At 41.3% G+C, this 23822-nt stretch overlaps 1 protein-coding gene and 1 pseudogene across 2 annotated transcripts in view; one reads left to right on the forward strand and one right to left on the reverse strand.

The window, feature by feature from the left end:
- Nucleotides 1–2530: 2530 nt before the first annotated feature.
- Nucleotides 2531–11387, forward strand: LOC311145086 (selenoprotein Pa-like; annotated as a pseudogene). Its single transcript has 5 exons — nucleotides 2531–2691; nucleotides 3982–4212; nucleotides 4406–4618; nucleotides 9406–9523; nucleotides 9627–11387. The product of its transcript is annotated as a selenoprotein Pa-like (transcript).
- Nucleotides 11388–17059: 5672 nt separating this feature from the next.
- The window catches only part of LOC311144388 (growth hormone receptor-like), a 92185-nt gene continuing 85422 nt past the window's right edge, over nucleotides 17060–23822 (reverse strand). The window contains exon 9 of the mRNA XM_084180403.1: nucleotides 17060–23815. Within this exon, the coding sequence (XP_084036529.1) occupies nucleotides 23609–23815 (207 nt within the window). The 3' untranslated portion in view covers nucleotides 17060–23608. The remainder of the gene's footprint in view (nucleotides 23816–23822) is intronic.

A 23822-nucleotide genomic window follows, 5' to 3' on the forward strand; every position in this document is an offset into this window, starting at 1 on the left:
AGAAAATTCCAGAAAATCACATTGTAGGATTTTTTATGAATTTATTTGCAAATTATGGTGGAAGATAAGTATTTGGCCACCTACAAACAAGCAAGATTTCTGGCTCTCACAGACCTGTAACTTCTTCTTTAAGAGGCTCCTCTGTCCTCCACTCGTTACCTGTATAAAAGACACCTGTCCACAACCTCAAACAGTCACACTCCAAACTCCACTATGGCCAAGACCAAAGAGCTGTCAAAGGACACCAGAAACAAAATTGTAGACCTGCACCAGGCTGGGAAGACTGAATCTGCAATAGGTAAGCAGCTTGGTTTGAAGAAATCAACTGTGGGAGCAATTATTAGGAAATGGAAGACATACAAGACCACTGATAATCTCCCTCGATCTGGGGCTCCACGCAAGATCTCACCCCGTGGGGTCAAAATGATCACAAGAACGGTGAGCAAAAATCCCAGAACCACATGGGGGGACCTAGTGAATGACCTGCAGAGAGCTGGGACCAAAGTAACAAAGCCTACCATCAGTAACACACTACGCCGCCAGGGACTCAAATCCTGCAGTGCCAGACGTGTCCCCCTGCTTAAGCCAGTACATGTCCAGGCCCGTCTGAAGTTTGCTAGAGTGCATTTGGATGATCCAGAAGAGGATTGGGAGAATGTCATATGGTCAGATGAAACCAAAATAGAACTTTTTGGCAAAAACTCAACTCGTCGTGTTTGGAGGACAAAGAATGCTGAGTTGCATCCAAAGAACACCATACCTACTGTGAAGCATGGGGGTGGAAACATCATGCTTTGGGGCTGTTTTTCTGCAAAGGGACCAGGACGACTGATCCGTGTAAAGGAAAGAATGAATGGGGCCATGTATCGTGAGATTTTGAGTGAAAACCTCCTTCCATCAGCAAGGGCATTGATGATGAAACGTGGCTGGGTCTTTCAGCATGACAATGATCCCAAACACACCGCCCGGGCAACGAAGGAGTGGCTTCGTAAGAAGCATTTCAAGGTCCTGGAGTGGCCTAGCCAGTCTCCAGATCTCAACCCCATAGAAAATCTTTGGAGGGAGTTGAAAGTCCGTGTTGCCCAGCGACAGCCCCAAAACATCACTGCTCTAGAGGAGATCTGCATGGAGGAATGGGCCAAAATACCAGCAACAGTGTGTGAAAACCTTGTGAAGACTTACAGAAAACGTTTGACCTGTGTCATTGCCAACAAAGGGTATATAACAAAGTATTGAGAAACGTTTGTTATTGACCAAATACTTATTGTATTGACCAAATACTTTGTATTATTATTCCACCATAATTTGCAAATAAATTCATAAAAATCCTACAATGTGATTTTCTGGAAAAAAAATTCTCATTTTGTCTGTCATAGTTGACCTGTACCTATGATGAAAATTACAGGCCTCTCTCATCTTTTTAAGTGGGAGAACTTGCACAATTGGTGGCTGACTAAATACTTTTTTTCCCCACTGTAGATTAGTTCAATCAAGTCTTATGTCATTGACTTGCTGTGGTCCTATCTTCTATTCTCTCTCTCACTCTCTCACTCTAGGGACTTCTGCCCCCTTAGTGATCACTGTTTCATAATCTGGCCTAGATCCATACTGAATGAGAACCACTTTGCTGCTTAAGGACTTAAGCTCTGTGTTTCCCAAGAGTTCATTGCATCCTTGTATTTTTTTATGATGTCTTGGAATCATTTACTTTATTTCACTGTGCCCTTGTAATGGAACACCAGAGATAAGCCATTGGCAGTTAAAACCTCTTAATAGAAGATTGGAATTTTCATACCAATCTAGTCAATTTGAGGTGACTGTTTTAGTCTGTGTGTGAAATGTTATTTTCCTCAGTAACTACAGCCCCTTGTTGGCCTTGCTCTGTGCATGCTGCAAGACAGTACATGGAAAAACTTTGGGATTTTTCTGTGCATTTTTCTGTGCAACTTTACAACACAGTATAGCCTTCACGCGTTGCAAGTCCATACATGCAAGCTCTCTCTCCTTTTTGTTAGATTTATCTGTTTTGTGTCCAATTGTTCAGTTAGGCGATCAGGTTATATACTGTATTTGTGCTGGCTTGCATAACATGCTGGACACTGGCCAACCCCCACTCCCTCTCCCACCCCTCACCCCCTTTTTTCACTTCGCTTTTTTCGCTTCTTCCCTCCAGAGAAAAACAGGATGTCAAAATGGTCTGTTCTTTAACCATTCTGTGGCAGGCTTCACTTTTTCAGGCAAAGGGATGAGACAGATGTAGTCATCTGAGCTCTCTCTCTGTCTCTGTCTCTGGCTGTCTGTCTGTCTCTCTCTCTCTCTCTCTCTCTGTCTCTGTCTCTGTCTCTCTGTCTGTCTCTCTGTCTGTCTGTCTCACTCACTCACTCACTCACTCACTCACTCACTCACTCACTCACTCACTCACTCACTCACTCACTCACTCACTCACTCACTCACACACACACACACACACACACACATATATATATATATATATATATATATATATATATATATATATATATGCAAGATGTGCAGAAGTGCATCTGCACAGACACCCATCATGAACTTTGTCCTCCTTTTGGGCATACAGGAAAACAACAGTGTGAGTATAAAGGGGGGAGCAGAGAGTGTTGCTGTTGTTCCAAAAGCTACTGCTAGACAGAGCTGAGCTGAGGGAGATTTTACCAGACGGTAAGTGACTGCAGAATTATTTCGTAACTTGTTGTGCATGCTCATAATACAGAGAATAGCCTACATATTTTTTATGTATATAACCTGTGATGCACGATCACTTGATATGAATAAATTGAGATAGTGTTTTGATATATAAAAAAAAATAGCTTTGTTCTTTGATGCTGGTGTTGTCTCCGTAAGGCATGTATTTAATAATTTCCAGCTGGTTCACAATTAAGTGCTTCTATAACATGAATATGCAGAGAGAGAGAACTTTCTGCATTTACCCACCCCTCTCCGAAACCTTTCTTTTTCTGTCGTTCATCAGTTTGCCTTTGGTTGTGCAACAGAATTAAAAATACAAATATATATCCCTAAAATAAAAGGCTAGAAATGTAAAACATCAGAAATAATTACCTTTATTCTAATCACTAATTTATTTCATATCAGCAGATAAATATATATTTTTTAAAGTCTTCCATTCTTTGTCTCCGTTAAAGGGCCAATCTGCAGTTGAAACAATAGCAAAGCCTCTCCGCGCCACTTTTTCTGTAATAAGCTGAGGGATGGGGCTGGAGAAATGTAACCATTCTCAAATTCATAGACAGAGCTATGGATGCAAAAACTGACCATCCATGATATGAAAAGTATAGTTTTAACCATGTTTTGTGGCTATATAGTGTTTGTTTACATTTACTTTGTTTACAAACATTGGAGTAAAACAAGCTTATATTTTGGGTTCTGATGGGCTACGACAGTTGAACTAAGCTCACAAGGCATTTATAAGGACCAGTACGGAAATATATGCACTCACTAATGTAAGTCGTTCTGGATAAGAGCGTCTGCTAAATTACAAAAAAATAAAAAAATAAGTTATATTCTTCAAGAATCAATGGCACATATAATTAATTTATAAGTCCAAAAATGGATGCAGCAACTGCAGATTGCCCCTTTAACTCCCATTGAAAAGACAAAGAACCCATAGATTTCCATCATTTATTTTACCTAATAAATCAGTTCCTTTCAGAGAAAGAGAAGTCATTTAGGAAAATTGGGACACACCCAAGATTTTTACATAGAGGACATCCCCATCATTCTCTCAGCTTGTCAGCTTGATCTTTCTCTCTAGTGTTGTCACAGGAAAGGGACACTGTTCAAATCTTATCTTTATTAGCTGAGCTGACTCTAACCTGACTCTTGCTTCTCTTTCTCTCGCTCTCTCTCTCTCTCTCTCTCTCGCTCTCTCTGTCTCTGTCTCTCTCTCGCTCTCTCTCTCTTTCTCTTCCTCTTCTACTCTCACCCCTTCAGCAGATCGAGCCTGCGGCACGGCACCGCGATGAGGGTGGGGCTCAGCCTGCTCCTGGCTCTCTGCCTGCTCCCTGGGGGCGGAGCAGAAAGTGAGGGGGAGGGGACCCGCTGTAAGCCGCCGCCTGGTTGGAGCATTGGGGAGGTGGAGCCAATGAAGGAGGTTATGGGCCAGGTCACAGTGGTGGCCCTCCTCCAGGCCAGCTGTATGTTCTGCTTGGTGCAGGCATCCTTGTAAGTGGACCAGATAGGGCTCTGTTCCATTCCCTTAACCACTTTTCTACCCCTAGTGGAGTGTGTTATAAATTGACGCTTTTCCAATAATCAGCAGCACATCTCTTTATAGAATGCCTGTTCTTTATTTTGTTATTTCATGATTTTGTTTGGCCATCTCTCCATATCCTGACTTTTCACTTCCTCTGAACAGATTGGATGAGCTGCGCCTAAAGCTGGAGGGCCAGGGTTTGGACAATGTGACCTATATGGTGGTGAACCACCAGGGGGAGCAGGCCCAGCGCCTTCACACCTTGCTGAGCCAGAAACTGTCTGAGAACATCATGCTGTACAAACAGGAGCCCAAACAGGAGGACGTGTGGCAGGCCCTGGCTGGAAAGAAGGATGACTTCCTCATCTATGACAGGTCAGCTCCTGACTGTCTGTCTGTCTGTGTCTGTATGTTTGTCTCTGTATGTCTGTCTCTTGTCTGTCTGTCTCCTGTCTGTCAGTCTCTCGTATGGCTGTCTCATCTGTCTGTCTGTCTTTTCTGTCTGTCTACTGTCTGTCTCTCATCTGTCTGTCTCCTGTCTGTCAGTCTCTCGTTTGTCTGTCTCTGTGTCTGTCTGTTTGTCTCCTGTCTGTCTGTCTCTTGTCCGTCTGTCTCCTGTCTGTCTGTCTGTCTGTCTCCTGTCTGTCAGTCTCTCGTCTGTCTGTCTGTGTCTGTCTGTTTGTCTCTGTATGTCTGTCTCTTGTCTGTCTGTCTCTCGTCTGTCAGTATCTCGTATGGCTGTCTCATCTGTCTGTCTGTCTCTTGTCTGTCTGTCTCTCGTCTGTCTGTCTCTGTATGTCTCTTGTCTGTCTGTCTCTTATCTGTCTGTCTCCTGCCCATCAGTCTCTTGTCTCTCTGTTTGTCTGTCTGTCAGTCTCTTGTCTGTCTGTCTGCCTGTCTGCGCTTGGTCTACTCAGAAATACAAACCGTGCTCAGCATGCTGTCTGTTCCTCTCTCTCTTTCACACACAGTATCTTGTCTTATACAGTATCATATATCTCATATACAAATCTCTTTTTCCTACAGCATGCTGCTGTGTAATCATTAAAGTATCTCTGTCTTTCAATCAAATCAATCAATCACATTTATTTATAAAGCCCTTTTTACATCAGCAGATGTCACAAAGTGCTATACAGAAACCCAGCCTAAAACCCCAAACAGCAAGCAATGCAGATGTAGAAGCATGGTGGCTAGGAAAAACACCCCTAGAAAGGCAGAAACCCAGGAAGAAACCTAGAGATGGACCAGGCTCTGAGGGGTGGCCCTCTCTAGGTTTCTTCCTAGGTTTCTGCCCTTCTGGCTGTGCCGGACGGAGATTATAACAGTACATGGCCATTAAGGCAAGATTTTTCTCCAAGACGTTCATAGATGTCCAGCAGGGTCAAATAATAATCACAGTGGTTGTAGAGGTTGCAACAGGTCAGTACATCAGGAGTAAATGTCACATGGCTTTTCATAGCCAGGCATTTAGATGTTGAAATAGCAGGTGTGGTAGAGAGAGAGAGTTGAAAACAGCAGGTCTGAGACAAGGTAGCATGTCCGGTGAACAGGTCAGGGTTCCATAGCCGCAGGCAGAACAGTTGAAACTGGAGCAGCAGCACAACCAGGTGGACTGAGGACAGGAGTCATCAGGCCAGGTAGTCCTGAGGCATGGTCCAAGGGCTCAGGTCCTCCAGGAGGGGGGCCTTATAGGCATGGGAAACTGTATGTTTACATTGCCAAAGCAAGTGAAATACAGTGCCTTCAGAAAGTATTCATACCCCTTGACTTATTCCACATTTTGTTGTGTTACAGCCTGAATTCAAAATTGATTCAATTACATTTCTTCTCTCACCCATCTACACACAATACCCCATAAAGACAAAGTGAAAACATGTTTTTAGAAATTCTTGCAAATTTATTGAAAATGAAATACAGAAATATATCACCCCTGAGTCAATACTTTGTAGAAACACCTTTGGCAGCTATTACAGCTGTGAGTCTTTCTGTGTAAGTCTCTAAGAGCTTTCCACACCTGGATTGTGCAACATTTGCCCATTATTCTATTCAAAATGCTTCAAGCTCTGTCAAAGTGGTTGTTGATCATTGCTAGACAACCATTTTTAAGTCAAAACTGTAACTCGGCCACTCATGAACATTCACTGTCTTCTTGGTAAACAACTCCAGCGTAGATTTGGCCTGAGGTTATTGTCCTGCTGAAAGGTGAATTAATCTCCCAGTGTTCGGTGGAAAGCAAACTGAAACAGGTTTTCCTCTAGGATTTTGCCTGTGCTTAACTCCATTCCATTAATTTTTTATCCTGAAAAACTCCCCAGTCCTTAACGATTACAAGCATATCCATAACATGATGCAGCCACCACTATGCTTGAAAATATGGAGAGTGGTACTCAGTAATGTGTTGTATTGGATTTGCCCCAAACCTAACACTTTGTATTCGAATTGCTTTGCCACATTTTTTGCATTATTACTTTAGTCAATTAGGTTAGTATTTTGGAGTAACTACAATGTTGTTGATCCACCCTCAGTTTTCTCCTATCACAACCAATAAACTCTGTAACTATTGGCTTCACGGTGAAATCCCTGATTTACCAATAGGTGCCCTTCTTTGCGAGGCATCGGAAAACCTCGCTGCTCTTTGTGGTTGAATCTGTGTTTGAAATTCACTGCTTGACTGAGGGACCTTACAATTGTATGTGTGGGGTACAGAGATGAGGTAGTCATTAAAAAATCACGTTAAACACTATTATTGCACACAGTCAGTCCATGCAACTTATTATGTGACTTGTACAACACATTTATACTCCTGAACTTATTTAGGCTTGCCATAACAAAGCGGTTGAATACTTATTGACTCAAGACATTTAGCTTTTCATTTTTAATTAATTAGTAACAATTTCTAAAAACATAATTCTACTTTGACATTATAGGGTATTGTGTGTAGGCCAGTGACACAACATTTAAATGTAATCCATTTAAAATTCAGGCTGTAACACAACAAAATGTGGAAAAAGTCAAGGGGTTTCACACAAAAGTGAAATAAACAATCAGAAATGTATATACAGTGTTGTACCATGCTGCAAATAGTTGAAGTACAAACGGGAAAATAAATAAACATACATTTGGGTTGTATTTACAGTAGTTTGCCCTTTTCTTGTGGCAACAGGTCACACAACTTGCTGATGTGATGGCACACTGTGGTATTTCACCTAATTTGTTTTCTAATTCTTTGTGGGTCTGTGTAATCTGAGGCAAATATGTGTCTAATATGGTCATACATTTAGCAGGAGGTTAGGAAGTGCAGCACAGTTTCCATCTCATTTTGTGGGCAGTGTGCACATAGCCTGTCTTCTCTCGATAGCCAGGTCTGTCTACAGTGGCATCTCTCAATAGCAAGGCTATGCTAACTGAGTCTGTACATAGTCAAAGCTTTCCTTAATTTTGGGCCAGACACAGTGGTCAGTTATTCTGCCCCTGTGTACTCTCTGACTGGGGCCAATTAGCATTACAGTTTGCTCAGTTTTTTGGTAAATTATTTCCAATGTGTCAAGTAATTATCTTTTTGTTTTCTCATGATTTGGTTGGGTCTAATTGTGTTGCTGTCCTGGAGCTCTGTAGGGTATGTTTGTGTTTGTGAACAGAGCCCCAGAACCAGCTTGCTGAGGGGACTCTTCTCTAGGTTCATCTCTCTGTAGGTGATGGCTTTGTTATGGAAGGTTTGGGAATCGCTTCTGTTTAGGTGGTTGTAGAATTTAACAGCTCATTTCTGGATTTTGATCATTAGCGGGTATCGTCCTAATTCTGCTCTGAATGCATTATTTGGTGTTTTAAGTTGTACACGGAGGATGTTTTTGTAGAATTCTGCATGCAGTCTCAATTTGGTGTTTGTCCTATTTTGTGAATTCTTGGTTGGTGAGTGGACCCCAGACCTCACAACCATAAAGGGAAATGTGTTCTATAACTGATTCAAGTATTTTTAGCCAGATCCTAATTGGGATGTCGCATTTTATATTCCTTTTGATGTCGTAGAAGGCCCTTCTTGCCTTGTCTCTCAAATCGTTCACAGCTTTGTGGAAGTTACCTGTGGTGCTGATGTTAAGGCTGAGGTAGGAATCATTTTTTGTATGCTCTAGGGCAATGGTGTCAAGATGGAATTTGTATTTGTGGTCATGGCATCTGGACCTTTTTTGGAACACCAATATTCTGGGCCCAGGTCTGACAGAATCTGTGCAGAAGATCTAGATGCTGCTGTAGGCACACTTTGGTTGGGGAAAGAAGCACCAGATCATCAGCAAACGGTAGACATTTGACTTCAGAGTCTAGTAGAGTGAGGCCGGGTGCAGACTGTTCTAGTGTTTTTTTCCCCCCAACACCGCTTTCCATTAATTTATATAGCAGATGCTCATGCCAAATTGAGTGAAAGTATTTTTTGAAATCAACAAAGCATGGGCTGTACACAGGGATGATGACACAACAGTTAAAGTAAGGTGCTATTATTTTTGTTAATTTTTTTGGCAATGAGAGTGTACATGGTGAATACGTGGTTGGTCGTACGGTAATTTGGTAAAAAGCCAATTTGATATTTGCTCAGGACATTGTTTTCACTGAGGAAATGTAGGAGTCTGCTGATTGGTAGAGCATGGCGCTTGTAACGCCAGGGTAGTGGGTTCGATCCCCGGGACCACCCATACGTAAAAATGTATGCGCACATGACTGTAAGTCGCTTTGGATAAAAGCGTCTGCTAAATGGCTTATTATTATTATTATTATTATTATTATTATTATTAATGATAATGCAGAGGATTTTCCCAAGGTTGCTGTTGACGCATATCCCACGGTAGTTATTGGGGTCAAATTTGTCTCCACTTTTGTGGATTGGGGTGATCATTCCTTGGTTCCAAATATTGGGGAAGATGCCAGAGCTGAGGATCATGTTAAAGAGTTTAAGTATAGCCAATTGAAATTTGTGGTCTGTATATTTTATAATTGTATTTAGGATACCATCACCACCACATACCTTTTTGGATTGGAGGTTTTGTATTTTGTCCTGTAGTTCATTCTATGTAATTGGAGAATCCAGTGTGTTCTGCTAGTCTTTAATAGCTGATTCTAAGATGTGTAATTGATCATGTATGTTTTTGTCTCTCTCTCTGTTTCTCTCTCAGGTGTGGTCGTCTGACCCACCATATCTCCCTCCCCTTTTCCATCCTGGGTACTCACTACGTAGAGAACGCCATTAAGGAGACCTACTGCCAACGCATATGTGGGGACTGCATGTATGAGGTACGCACACACACGCACTCGGTATGTCTGTGTTTGTATGTGAGAATTAGTTATATGAGTTATGAAAGAGAAACCAACACCCATCCTCCTCTCTCACACACAGAGCACGGAGATCCCAGCAGAGTGCAACAGGATGACAGAGGCGAAGCCTGAGGGAGAAGAGAAGCCAGCCACTGGAGGGGATATACCTCACGGTGGACACGGCCATCATCACCATGGCAACGGGCACGGTCACCATGACAACAGCCATGGTCACGGTCACCATGGTGAGAGGGGGGTGGGGCACGGTCACGGTCGTGGCCATGGGGTGGAGCAGCAGCAGCACCAACATGGCGCTGAGGGGCTCCACCATGGCCAGGCCCACGTTGGTCAGGAGCATATGGGTCAGCAGCCCATGGAGGCGCAGGAAGGGAATATTATGCAGAGGCCCTGAGTGAAGGGGAGGGCCAGGTGAAAGGCGGAGCTCAGCTGACATTTGAAGGAGGGGTCTGATCTAAGTCCCTCCTCCAAGGTCAGCTGATGCTGACACTGACGGAGGCTGTTTGGCGATGGGGTGAGCAACGAGCCAATCGGGCTCTGACACTGTGATGAGGCGCTGCCCGCCTCCTGACAGTGACAGGGACTGATGGGTGACTCCACCAATCACATCAGGGAGACCTGACAGTGACGCTCGCCCCCCGCTGACTGACAGCAGCCTCAGCCAGTGATGTGAGCCTGATCCCCGGGTGTTGAAACCTGAGGCTGAGAGCAGCTGTAAGCAGGGCCATGGCTCTGTGACAGTTACCTTGCTTATAGATCTCATATTAACATCTGTGAGACCAACATCGGGGCAAAGTGCTCATACCATCTTACCAACTCGTTTTGCCCCTGTACTGTAAAGCCACACCTGATAGAGAGGGATGGAGGAATACATTGGGTCTAGTAAGGGAATGCCAAGCCTAAACCTATTACGATATGGGGAACAGGATGTTATTTGAGATGTGCCCAAAGGGATAGTATGACATCAAGGAAGGTACCCTCCACCCTCTCTCTCTCCGTCAGTGTGTTGGTCTCACCCTCCCGGGAGTGTATGGGGTGATTATGTTGACGTTTCTCCTCCTCTGTTTTGCTCCCTCCATCCAAAATGAAGGCAGGCACAGAAACTACGCTCTAGTGGTGTCTGTCTGATGTCCAGCTGGGGAGAGGGGAGGGGGAGGGCCATACAATATGACCACCCCCTAAAGTTCAAAGTTCCAAATATTTGAGTAAGGAGTATGAAGGAGTAGTGGCAAATACTGAAATAAACTGGCCAGGAAAGAATGATCTGAACCGAAGTTAGACATTGTTATACTCAGCCAATTTGGTTAAAATACATAATTGACAAGAGTATGATTTTTCTATTATGACCACACCAAACTTTTCAACTTTTTCTTCAACTAAATGTCTAATTTCATTCCTTTCAAGCAACAACATTTATTTTTGCATACCTTCGAATGAACTCTATTGTGTTTATTAAAGCAGTAGTGTGTTTTGTAGACAAACCTCAATATTCATAGAGTACAGCTGTTATAAAGTGTGTTTGGTTTTCCATCTTACTGTAACTGTTATTTTTGTTTGGCAATATTGCACACATATGTATAATGCACTGTTTGTGAACTAACAAAACAAAGAGTGACCACTTTTCAACTAACAAATAAACCAGCTAGAATGAAGAAGGTGGGTAGAGAGAAATATTGAATATATTGTACTTAATGAAGGCTTCTGGGGAAGACTACGGTCACCTAGAACACCCGATGCTTTGTACAAAACACATTCATTCTGACTGTGGCGTGTAGGTGGTGGAACATGTAAGAAAATCTCAATAAAGTTGGTTGATGCACTCATATTGCACTGTGGTCTTGTTTATCTTCTCTCTCACGCTCTCTCGCTCTCTCGCACTCTCTCGCTCTCTCGCACTCTCGCTCTCTCGCGCTCTCGCTCTCTCACTCTCTCGCACTCTCGCTCTCTCGCTCTCTCGCGCTCTCGCTCTCACGCTCTCTCGCGCTCTCGCTCTCTCGCTCTCTCTCGCTCGTGTATTTGCGCAGAGGGCAACACTGGAATTAATAGCCTTTTGTAAGCCATGTTTATTTCTGGCCTGTTACCTGACAGACTGATCTTTAGATTGATTTATTAAAATGCAAACAAAACAAGCTATGATTGCCTAACATTTTCAGTAAATTAAAGTTTGTACTAACCCAGCTAGCACATAACGTTCTGAGAAACTTATATTTCTTAGAGCTTGGTGAGAGTGTGGTTGTCCTGTTGTTATTTTGCATACTTTCACACAACTTTCTGGGAATGGTGCAGGATAGTTGCTTGGCTTTGGAACATTCTCAGCACATTTAAGGAACTTGACAATCAAACTTTATTTTCTTGGTATTTAATTACTTTAACAGAACGTTTCCTAAAAGTTACACTTAATTTAAATGTTGGTAATGTTCTAGGAACATTCTCCAACTGGTTTGAGATTGGGAATGTTTTCAAATAGTTTAGAGAACATTAAGAAACAACGTTCTTCTGTGGGAATTTCAGTACTTCAGCATATTGTTTCCTACAGGTTTCCTCATGGTTCTATTTAAAGTCATGTTCTCAAATTGTTCAGAAAACTTTCCATTTAAAACTCAAGAAACCTTTAACGTTCAGAAAACTTTCTAAGAATGTTGTTTAAAAACATACATTCCATTGTCAGCATCAACAAAACTATCTCTATCCTATATATTGTTAAAGGAAAACAAGACAGGCTGTATAGAAATACAGCCGATTTGATGCAAAATGCATTATACCAGCTGTATTTCTGTATTTTGACAGTTATACAGTGCATTTGGAAAGTATCCAGACCCCTTCACTTTTTCCACATTTTATTACGTTACAGCCTTATTCTAAAATGGATAAAAATGAAAAAATAATCCTCATCAATCTACACACAATGACAAAGCAAAAACAGGTTTTTAGAAATGTTAGCAAATTTATTGAACATAAAAAACACAAATACCTTATTTACATAAGTATTCAGACCCTTTGCTATGAAACTCGAAATTGAGCTCAGGTGCAACCTGTTTCCATTGATCATCCTTGAGATGTTTTTACGACTTGATTGGAGCCCCTGTGGTAAATTCAATTGATTGGACATGATTTGGAAAGGCACACACCTGTCTATATAAGGTCCCACAGTTGACAGTGCATGTCAGAGCAAAAACCAAGCCATGAGGTCGAAGAAATTGTCCTTAGTGCTCCAAGACAGGATTGTGTCGAGGCACAGATCTGGGGAAGGGTACCAAAACATTTCTGCAGAACACAGTGGCCTCCATCATTCTTAAATGGAAGATGTTTGGAACCACCTAAATTCTTCCTAGAGCTGGCCGCCCAGCCAAACTGAGCAATCTGGGGAGAAGGGCCTTGGTCAGGGAGGTGACCAAGAACCCGATGGTCACTGACAGAGCTGCAGAGTTCCTCTGTGGAGATGGAAGAACCTTTCAGAAGGACAACCATCTCTGCAGCACTCCACCAATCAGGCCTTTATGGTAGAGTGGCCAGACGGAAGCCACTCCTCAGTAAAAGGCACATGACAGCCTTCTTGGAGTTTTCCAAAAGGCACCTAAAGGACTCTCAGACCATGAGAAACAAGATTCTCTGGTCTGATGAAACCAAGATTGAACTCTGCAGCGACGCTCCCCATCCAACCTGACAGAGCTTGAGAGGATCTGCAGAGAAGAATGAGAGAAACTCCCCAAATACACGTGTACCAAGCTTGTAGCGTCATACCCAAGAAGACTCAAGGCTGTAATTGCTGCCAAAGATGCTTCAACAAAGTGCTGAGTAAAGGGTCTGAATACTTATGTAAATGTGATTTTTATATTTTTATACATTTGCAAACAATTCTAAAAACGTGTTTTTGCTTTGTCATTATGGGGCATTGTGTGTAGCTTGATGAGAAAAAACAACAACAATTTAATCCATTTTAGAATAAGGCTGTAACTTGTGAAGGCATCTGAATACTTTCCGAATGCACTGTATATCTTCAAAACTTGATTGCTGACATGCAAAACATTTTGGGACTATATCAACAATGGAGTAATGAAACAAAATCCAAAAGAACATTTTCCTTTAAGTGTGTTCAGGTGTGTTGGCCGCGCCCAATAATTGTCAAGACCTACTAATTGTCCACACCGATCTTAATGAGTGCTTGTTTCCTTTGAAATGAAGTCTGTTTGAATAGACTCAAATGAACAGCTTTCTATGAGTAAAAAAACATGGCATGCTAGATCCATCCTGGTGGCGCACTGTGGACTAATTCCATGGATAGAAAACAGAAGATTATAGGGTCAGATCTCACTAATGCCGTGTCACAATAAAAAATAAATGTGTTTGTATGATTAATGCCTAAGGAAATGAATTTCCATGTGTCCTATCTGTGCTTAGAGTTTAAAAATGTTAACCCAAAATAAGCTAGCAGTGTTATTAAAAGTCTTATTAAAACATTCAGTGAAAGTTTTAAGTAAGTTATTAAAAAACCTCCAAATAACCTATAATTTCCATTCTCAAAGCGTTAATAAAACCTCCCATGAAAACTTTCAAGAGTAAAACATTCTCAGAACCTCCCTACAACCTAAAAATAAACGTTCCCCAGAAAAGGTGACATTTCCACTTCTGTTCTCAGAACGTTTTAAAAACGTTCTGTTTTACCGGTCAGGAAATGTATGGCTTTGTTCCCACAACCAATGTGAAACCAAAAATATACATTGTCACAACCGCTAAGGAACTAAATGTGCTAGCTGGGAAGTCATTTGAGAAGCCCTTCAGAGTGGTTTGACTGTTAAAGGAATTTGGCATGTTGCCTACAAGTGTCTAGTACTTTAACACGTGACTCACATGTTAGCCAAGTAGTGGAAGTAATATTACTACAAACATGTATCATGGTAATAATCATGTACAACTTTTTACAACTATTCAAACAAAAATTAAAAATAAAGTACTAAGTTTGATGCATGATTTTTAACAGTACAGTAAAGCACTCCCAGAAACACTTTATTTTGCCTGCAATTCAGAACCATTACCACCAGATGGCAGAGGAGGTACGTTAAAGGTCCCAGAGCTCTCCCTTGCTGAGCCTCTCATGCTCACTGCAGAGCGTGTCACTTTGTGGACGCAGCCTGTAGACTAGTTATACCAGAATACTGGGCAGTGTTCATTTTCTTTTGCACAGTATACTGGGTTCACAAATTACATTCCTGGGAGGAACATTGCATTCAACGTGAGTCAACTCCCTCTCTGTCTCTGCATAGTATAGGGCTAAGCATAATACTGCTGCAGTCGGCTAATAATCGTTTAATTAATAAAAGTGATGTTCCTACTGCAAATATTTGTATAAAGAAACCCACATTTCAAATATTTTAGTTGAGCTGAGTTTTTCTCATCTAAGACGTTGGCCCTTGAAAGTCAACCTCACTGAATTCTCATAGTCAACATACCACACATCAATCAAAACCGACTTTTCAACTGTGACCAGGAGGTTACCTTCGTGTGACCAGTGACCAGCTGCAACCAGCGTTCCTTCTCTTTCTTTCAGCATGTATTACAAGGACTAATGCCTTAACTCCGAGGCCTAAACGTTATTCTACACAGCACATATACACTGAGTGTACAAAACATCAGGAACACCTTCCTAACATTGACTTGCACCCCCTTTTGCCCTCAGAACAGCCTCAATTTATCAGAGCATGGACTCTACAAGGTGTCGAAAACGTTCCACAGGGATGCTGGCCCATGTTGACTCCAATGCTTCTGACAGTTGAGTCTAGTTGGCTGGTGGTGGATCTCTACTCTGAATAGCTTGTTCTAGCTCATCCCACAGATGCTCAGTTGGATGGAGATCTGGTGACTGGGCAGGCCACTGCAGTAAGCTGAATTCCCTGTCATGTTCGTGGAACCATTCCTGGACAATCCTAGCCTTGTGGCATTGGCATTATTTTGTTGAAAAAATCAATTCAGAGATGGATACACTGCTGCTATGAAGGGATGCACCTGATTGGCAATGATGTTCAGATATCCTGTGGCATTCAAACATTGCTCCACTTTTATCAAGGGGCCCAATGTGTGCCATGAAAACACACCCCACACCACCACCAGCCTGCAATGTTGACACCCGGCATGATGGATGCATGTACCCGTGGTTTTCTCCATACCCTGGTCCTCCCATCAGCGTGATACCACAGGAACCGGGATTCATCAGACCAGGCAATGTTTTTCCAATTCTCCAGTGTTTTCGTTCCTTGGCCCACTGCAACCCCAGTTTCTTGATTTTTGGCAGAAAGAAGTGGAACTCTGTAAGGTCGTCGGCTGCCATACCCCATTCGTGTCAAGGTACGACGAGTTGTGCATTCTTTTATGGGTCTTTGGGCACCAATGTTGTACTGGACTGTCAGTTGACTAACTGTAGCCTGTCTGTTGCTCTGAACAATTCGTGTCAGCCTCCTTTGTCCTCTTTCATCAATGACCAATTTTCGATCACTGGCATTCCGTTGCCAGGATGTCCTTTGGGTGGTGGACCATTCTTGATACACATTGTAAACTGTTGAGCATGAAAAACCCAGCAGCGTTGCAGTTCTTGACACAAACCGGTGCGCCTGGCACCTACTACCATACCCCGTTCAAAGGCACTTAAATCTTTTGTCTTGCCCATTTGATGTCTCAATTGTCTCAAGGCTTAAAAGTTATTCTTTAACCTGTCTCCTCCCCTTAATCTACACTGATTGAAGTTAATTCAATAAGGGATCATAGGTTTCACCTGGTCAGTCTGTCATGGAATGTTTTGTACACTCAGTGTACTTAGGGGTTTATGTAATGGGGTCAAGGCATCCTCTTCCACATTTAAAAAGCATATTCCAGAAGCATCTCTACACAGCAACTCCTCCCTGAGTAACCATTGAGACTGCTTCTCTAAGGTCAACAAGCAAGCAGAGGCAATAAACGAGGGCTGGGTGGGCAAATAGCGTGGGCGTAATTGGCCTGAAGATCCAATACAGGGGGAGCAGTGACTTATGGGTAATTACCTGCAATGTCCTGAGACGCAGAGCTGTGAGTGGCTGGCTCTCTGATCCAATCAGCCCCACACTGAGCAGCTGAGTACACAGGCTCTGTCTAATTGGCCAATCTGCTGTCCTCTCGACACAGGGCTGCTTCCAGGATGCTTCCTGATCCACTTAGCCCCGGAGAGAGACCCACACACGCACACGCACACACACACACACACACACACACACACACACACACACACACACACACACACACACACACACACACACACACTATTTATTCCTTGCTGTGCAGAGGATTTACTGAATCAACAACCTCCACTATCATGGCACATTGTGAACTCATCCTGTAGAATATCATGCTCTTATTTCATTCTGCATCAGAAGGTTTAATGGCCCATGCATTCTGGCCTTTAAATCTGAATATCTACACTCAGGCATGACCTTTTTAGGTATTGTGAGAAATCAACAACAATGTACAAATACCTAAGCAACAAAGATAATATACATTTATTGTGTACCTTTTTGAAAGATATTGAACAGAAAACAAAACAGAAAATGCAGCAGAACTTCAGCATGAGAAACCTGTTGAACGTCGAGGCCATCGAACCAGACCCTGTCAAATTATGTCAAGCAGGGTGTATAGCCAATCAACTCTAAAATAAATTCCAGAACTCAAGAACACATTCAGCCTGAAAATAAACAAAGACAACCTGAGCCTGTAACATCGATGCTCTGGTCTGCTGATGCAAACGTTTCATGTAGATTTAAAAACCACTATAGCTCATATCTGTAGTAGCCTCCTGCTCATCTCGCTCTTTGAATGTCAACATATAAAACACTTACGATAACCCTTTGACACAGATGACATGGGATTGTAGAAAAACAAAAAACAATATAGAGTTTAGTTACAGCACGATCAGACTAAGATATTGGCTTATGTCTTGAAATAATACTTGTGCTACCATATCTATACTGTATCACCATATATGAAATACGCTGTAGGAAAGCTTCTTATTGGCTGATTGATCAAAACACATATTATCTTATCATTGTAGTGAATATGAAGGCAATATTTGAAACAATGTCATTGAAGCTTATTGATAGGTGTCTCCATGTTAAATTATTATACAATTTTAAAACCGACTTTGCTATGCATTCATGATAGATAATTCACAGAATTGATTTAGTCTGAAATACAAAATATGGGTATATAACAGCCTAATTCATAATTCATACAGTGTCTGTAATATTCCAAAGCATAAAGAATTGAGCTAGTATTGACACTTTAGCATTCCATTAAACACAAGGTATATTGGCAAAATTACTGACACAAATGGTAAACAAATGTCTGGTAACCTTGAATGGTAACACTTTACTTGACACCCAGCATCATAACACGTTATGACATGGTCATAACCATGTCATAGAATGTCATAACAGCTGACATAACATGTCATAACCTGTTATAACATGGTCATAACACTGTCATGACACATATTTAGACCTGTTGTGACATATATTGCGTTATTTTATGGCTGGTTATGACACCTACATAAGAGTGTCAAAACCCACAAAACTTACCACACAAAGCAAACCATTGCATTATACCAAAGCCTGCGTGTCAACAGTATGTTTATGTTATATATATATATATATATATATATATATATATATATATATATATAAATTGACCATATTAAATTATAATTATAATTGTCAGACATGCATCTACCCCAATGCTCTGTTTCTGATGACTGGGATGAATGCAGGGGCAGATTTCAGGAGCAGGACAAGACACCCTCTTTTTGACTGATGACTGATATAAGGGCCTGTATGTGATAGGCCTATCTGGCTTGTATGATTATGATGGTCATAATGCTTCTTGACAGTGTCATAAAGTGTATTTTCTTAATCCAAGTAAAGTGATACAGGATGGTCGTAATGCTTCATAAATTATTTAAAATATGATGGAAAAAAAACATGACTGGAAAAAATGCATTGGAACAACAACAAAGGATTTGAGAAGCAAACTTTCAAAAGAAAGGAAACTTTTTGGCAGGGAAAAAAATTATTTGAATAAATGTGGGTAGGTGTCATAACCAGCAATAAAATAACGCAATATATGTCACAACAGGTGTAAATATATGGGTCATGACAGTGTTATGACCATATTATGACAGGTTATGAAAAGTTATGTCAGCTGTTATGACATATTATGACATGGTTATGACCATGTCATAATGTGTTATGACAATGGGTCTAAAGTAAAGTGTTACACCTTGGGTATAGCAACCGTGGATGCTACAAACAATGTGCATGTCGCGTTGTACATTCCAGTATACAAACATTTACAATTACTAATGTACAACAGAGACTAAACTTTAGCAGTACTTATCTAAATAATCTGATATATATTTCCTTATAGTGTACATACACAGAGGCACCTCTGGCTTATTCAGTTAATTGCAAAGTTTTAGAATGTTGCAGATAGAAATGCAATGAATAGAGCTGACACCCTTTCATATTCTACTACAAAACATAGAATAATGTCTGTTCCAAGATAATGCATTTCTATTTCAACCTTCTGTGAAGTTGCACCCGCCTGCATAAGCCTGTGGTAAGGCTGAATGCAGATGGGAAACGTACCGAGCAGCAATATTTCTAACTAGTAACAAGACAAAATACAACATACATAATATAGTAGTTGTTACGGCACTAGTAGAGATATATTAAGACATTTCTGTTTCAATGTTTACATGCTGGTTTCAGCAGCACTGGCAGCAGCAGCAGGTCACTTAATTATTTCTCAATGAAGCAGAGCGAGAGAGAGAGAGAGAGAGAGAGAGAGAGAGAGAGAGAGAGAGAGAGAGAGAGAGAGAGAGAGAGAGAGAGAGAGAGAGAGAATAAGCATGACAGAAAATGGCACATTTGCACAGGTTGTGAACGATATCATGTGTCTAAAAACAGTTATCATCATTCATTCATTGTTAAATAGATGAATCCACAAGTGAACATTCTTGCTGTGCCGGCATAATATATGTTTCATATTTACCTCAGGAACCTGGTCTCAAGGTTTGATTGGCAAGGACTGTGCATCACAGCCTCTATCTAAAATAGCTTATTCTATGCTGTTGTATTTGTGAAAAAGCCATGCGAATCGTAAAGTTCAAGAGTTCCTGTAGTAAAAAACACTACATTTCCTGCACTTATAGAAAGGCTATTAGTCCTTGTTATGCAGTTTGTACAGGCTGAATGGATCTCAGACGATCCTACAGTTATACAAAGAAACTCTCCTCTTGATGGGCCTGGATGGTTCCCAAAAAACCTTTAACGCTTTAATTGTCTGTGTACAATTAGGATTATACTACACAATGTTCACCAAACACATCCCACTGGGCACAGACGTAATTTCAATGTCTAGTTTTGATTTGCATTTGGTTGAGTTGTCAACCTGACGTGCATTCAACATGAAATTAACAAAAAATGTCACCATGTCATTCGATTTAGGTTAAAAGTTGGGTAAAATAAAACTGAAATTCTCTTACGTTGATGACTTTTTGCAAATCCAATCAGTTTTCCACATTGACTCAACGTCATCACATTGAATTTGTTTGTTGAAATGACGTGGAAACAACATTGATTCAACCAGTTTTTGTTCAGTGGGACAGCTCCTCACATATCATCTGGAGCTGATGGTTTCTCTTGGCGATGAAGATTATTTTTCTTCTGATAATAATAATAATATTTAATTTGTAGTGTGCATTTCCCACGCTCAAACTAAACAACAAACAAAAAACAGCATCAATACATCCTTAAGTAGAAACGACGATCACAATACATTGAAACATATAGACTTTAAGCAAATTAAGCGATGATACATGTACACTGAGTATACCAAACATTAGGAACACCGTCATAATATTGAATTGCAACCCCCCCCCCCTTCTTTTAACCTCAGAACAGACTCAATTCGTCGAGGCATGGGCTCTACAAGGTGTCAAAAGCACTCCACAGGGATGCTGGCCCATGTTAACTCCAATGCTACCCACAGTTGTGTCAAGTTGGCTGGATGTCCTTTGGGTGGTGGACCATTCCTGAAACTGTTGAGCGTGAAACACCAAGCAGCGTTGCAGCTCTTCACACAAACCGGTGCGCCTGGCACCTACTACCATACCCGATTCGAAGACACTTAAATATTTTGTCTTGCCCATTCACCCTCTGAATGGCACACATACACAATCCATGTCTGAATTGTCTCAAGGCTTAAAAATCCTTCTTTAACCTGTCTCCTCCCCTTCATCTACACTGATTGAAGTGGATTTAACAGGTGACATCAATAAGGCATCATAGCTTTCACCTGGAATTACTAATGCAGATTAATCAAATATGATCATGTGTTCTTTGATTTAATGTTACATTTCCCGTTCACCACCAGTTTTTTTTTTATGACAGTGTATGTGTGTGTATGTCATCTCAAAAGATAAGTGGATACTATCCTTTCCCCTTCTGCATGGGGGGGGGGGGCTGGGTATGTTTGTAAGGTTGTGGGCGTATAGAAAGCCCTAAGCTCCTAAGTACATGTTTCACTACATCAAAAGGAGCTCATTTTACTATCATTCCAAAGTGCAAGCGAGAGTACATTAACATTGGCATCACATTTATAAAAAATTGAGAGAGAAACAGAAAAATATTATAACTACCCCTTTTCCAGTCATAGAGTAGTACCACAGTATGAGTCATAATACCCATAAAACCTAGCAGTCAAACAGGGAAATGGTTCCAATCGTTTTTCCACCATTCATTCTTTCCATAGGGGATTTTAGGGCTGTGTTTCGTGTAGGCTTACCCTGGCATGACGTTTTGATAACCGTGTAAATCTCTCTAGGACAAGGTGACTTTTATCAATACATTCGCCTGTATTTACCCCCCAAAAATGTAATGATAATTCATGCTAATGTAGCTATCATAAAGAACTACAAATGCCAAGATGATCTGGACAAGACTACCAAATCCAGGCAAAGGTGAGAATCTCTGGATTAACTATCTAATGTTAAGTAAATGTTGTAATGAATAAATTAACTACATTTCTTTAAACTGAGAATTCTTATGCTAGTTTTAAATTGACACAATACCTGTTAGCAAAGGGGTCAGCTGGAGATGACGCGCAGGAGCTTGCAGGGATTTGTAGTTTTGCATGATGTCTACTTTGACGCTAATTAGCATTTTCGATTCTGAGAGTAAATAGATCTGAATATATTGATAAAAGTCACCTTGTCCGAGAGAGATTTACATGGTTATCAAAACGCCACGCCAGTGTAAGCCTACACGAAACACTGCCCTTATTTTAAGGGTTTCTAAAAAAGAATGGTAGAAAAACCATTGGAACCATTTCCCTGCTTGACCGCTAGGTTTTATGGTTATTATGACACCTCCACTGTGGGGCTCTATTGTCCCTGCAATTTCAATGAATGCAAAGTAAGAAAGTAGAACATATAAAAGCAGTCTTTCCTGTATTGTGAGAATCAAGTCTATGCTATACAAGTTTAATCTGCTTGGTGTTATGGGTTTTCTTGTTCTCCGTTTATTATTGTGACCGGTGTCTGAGTTGTCACAGTGAGTGCAGACAGGTCGTCTAATGGCTGTGTTAAAAACTGACCTCAGTCTGGTAACAATAAGATGACTCTGCCACAAAAAGGATCAAAGAGAAATATAAGCATGAAAATATGCCATTAAGCAAAATAATGAGCGCGAAATGAACGACCGTAGTTACTAATAGTCACTGCTCGTTGCAGCGCTAAGTTTGACAAACAGCACACTCAAGTGTTCTGTCAATAATGAGGCCAGAGGCCATACCAATGATGTTAAAGTGTGTTCTGTCAATAATGAGGCCATAACAATGATGTTAAAGTGTGTTCTGTCAATGATGAGGCCATAACAATGATGTTAAAGTGTGTTCTGTCAATGATGAGGCCATAACAATGATGTTAAAGTGTGTTCTGTCAATGATGAGGCCATAACAATGATGTTAAAGTGTGTTCTGTCAATGATGAGGCCATAACAATGATGTTAAAGTGTGTTCTGTCAATGATGAGGCCATAACAATGATGTTAAAGTGTGTTCTGTCAATGATGAGGCCATAACAATGATGTTAAAGTGTGTTCTGTCAATGATGAGGCCATACCAATGATGTTAAAGTGTGTTCTGTCAATGATGAGGCCATAACAATGATGTTAAAGTGTGTGTGTGTGTGTGTGTGTGTGTGTGTGTGTGTGTGTTTGTATAAATGGCAAGTTGATGTGCTTGTTATTCTCCCATACATTCTGTTATTTGATCCATCTACAGTCAAATAAAGACTTAAAACCAACAAGCTAGAGTATTAAATATGTATATGTTATACACACATATATATATATATTTGTGGTTGTTTGTTTCCTCATTTCTCTCTGACATTCTATAATAGATCATAGTAGGAAACACTAACTTGGGACTGGGTGTGTCTGCAAGGCAAATCTTTACATAGCACTTCATCAGTCAAACGACAGATACATTGGAGTATCAGGGGACATAGAACTAGAACCATGTCTGAGCTTGTCTGTCTGCGTACGACTGGTGCATAAGTGTATCTGTGTGGATATTAGAGAACCGTGCGTTTAAAGGTTTCACACTTTGGGTTTTGGGTGTCTCAATGTCAGACAGGCAGAACACAGTAATATTTGTTCAACACAAGTCTTACTTTAAGCTCCATCAAACCAGAAAGGCCAATTTTACAGCAACTCTTTCCTCAAGTTCCAGTCACACATATAAAACCTAAACAAAACTCCTAAACATTTCTCTCTTTCTCAGCTTCCCTTCAAGCAAACTCTCTAACAAATGACTGTGCTTGTTGCTTGCTGTCGAGTCTGTCATGTGGACATATTTGGCTTCCAGCGGTGATCAAGTAGAACAAGGCTGTCTGTCTGTGATGATTATTGACTACATGATAAGTGACCTCCAACCTCTCCGCCCCAAGGCCTCCTAGGTGGTGTAGTTTTTCTCAAGGCGAGAGGTTGCCCAACAGGTCCGGGGTGAGGTACCCTATGGGCATGACGGGCAGCGGCTTGGAGAGGGGTTGTGGGGAGCAGGTGGGGGACCTCTGGGGGGAAGGGGGGTTGAGGAGAAGGCTGTGCTGGAAATCAACATCCTGAACCACAGTGTAGTCCGAAACAGGGGGGAGGAACTGAGCAGGGGGGGAATCAGGAAGGATGTAG

Source organism: Coregonus lavaretus (assembly GCF_964263955.1).
Source record: "Coregonus lavaretus genome assembly, chromosome: 17".
Classification (NCBI taxonomy): Eukaryota; Metazoa; Chordata; class Actinopteri; order Salmoniformes; family Salmonidae; genus Coregonus; species Coregonus lavaretus.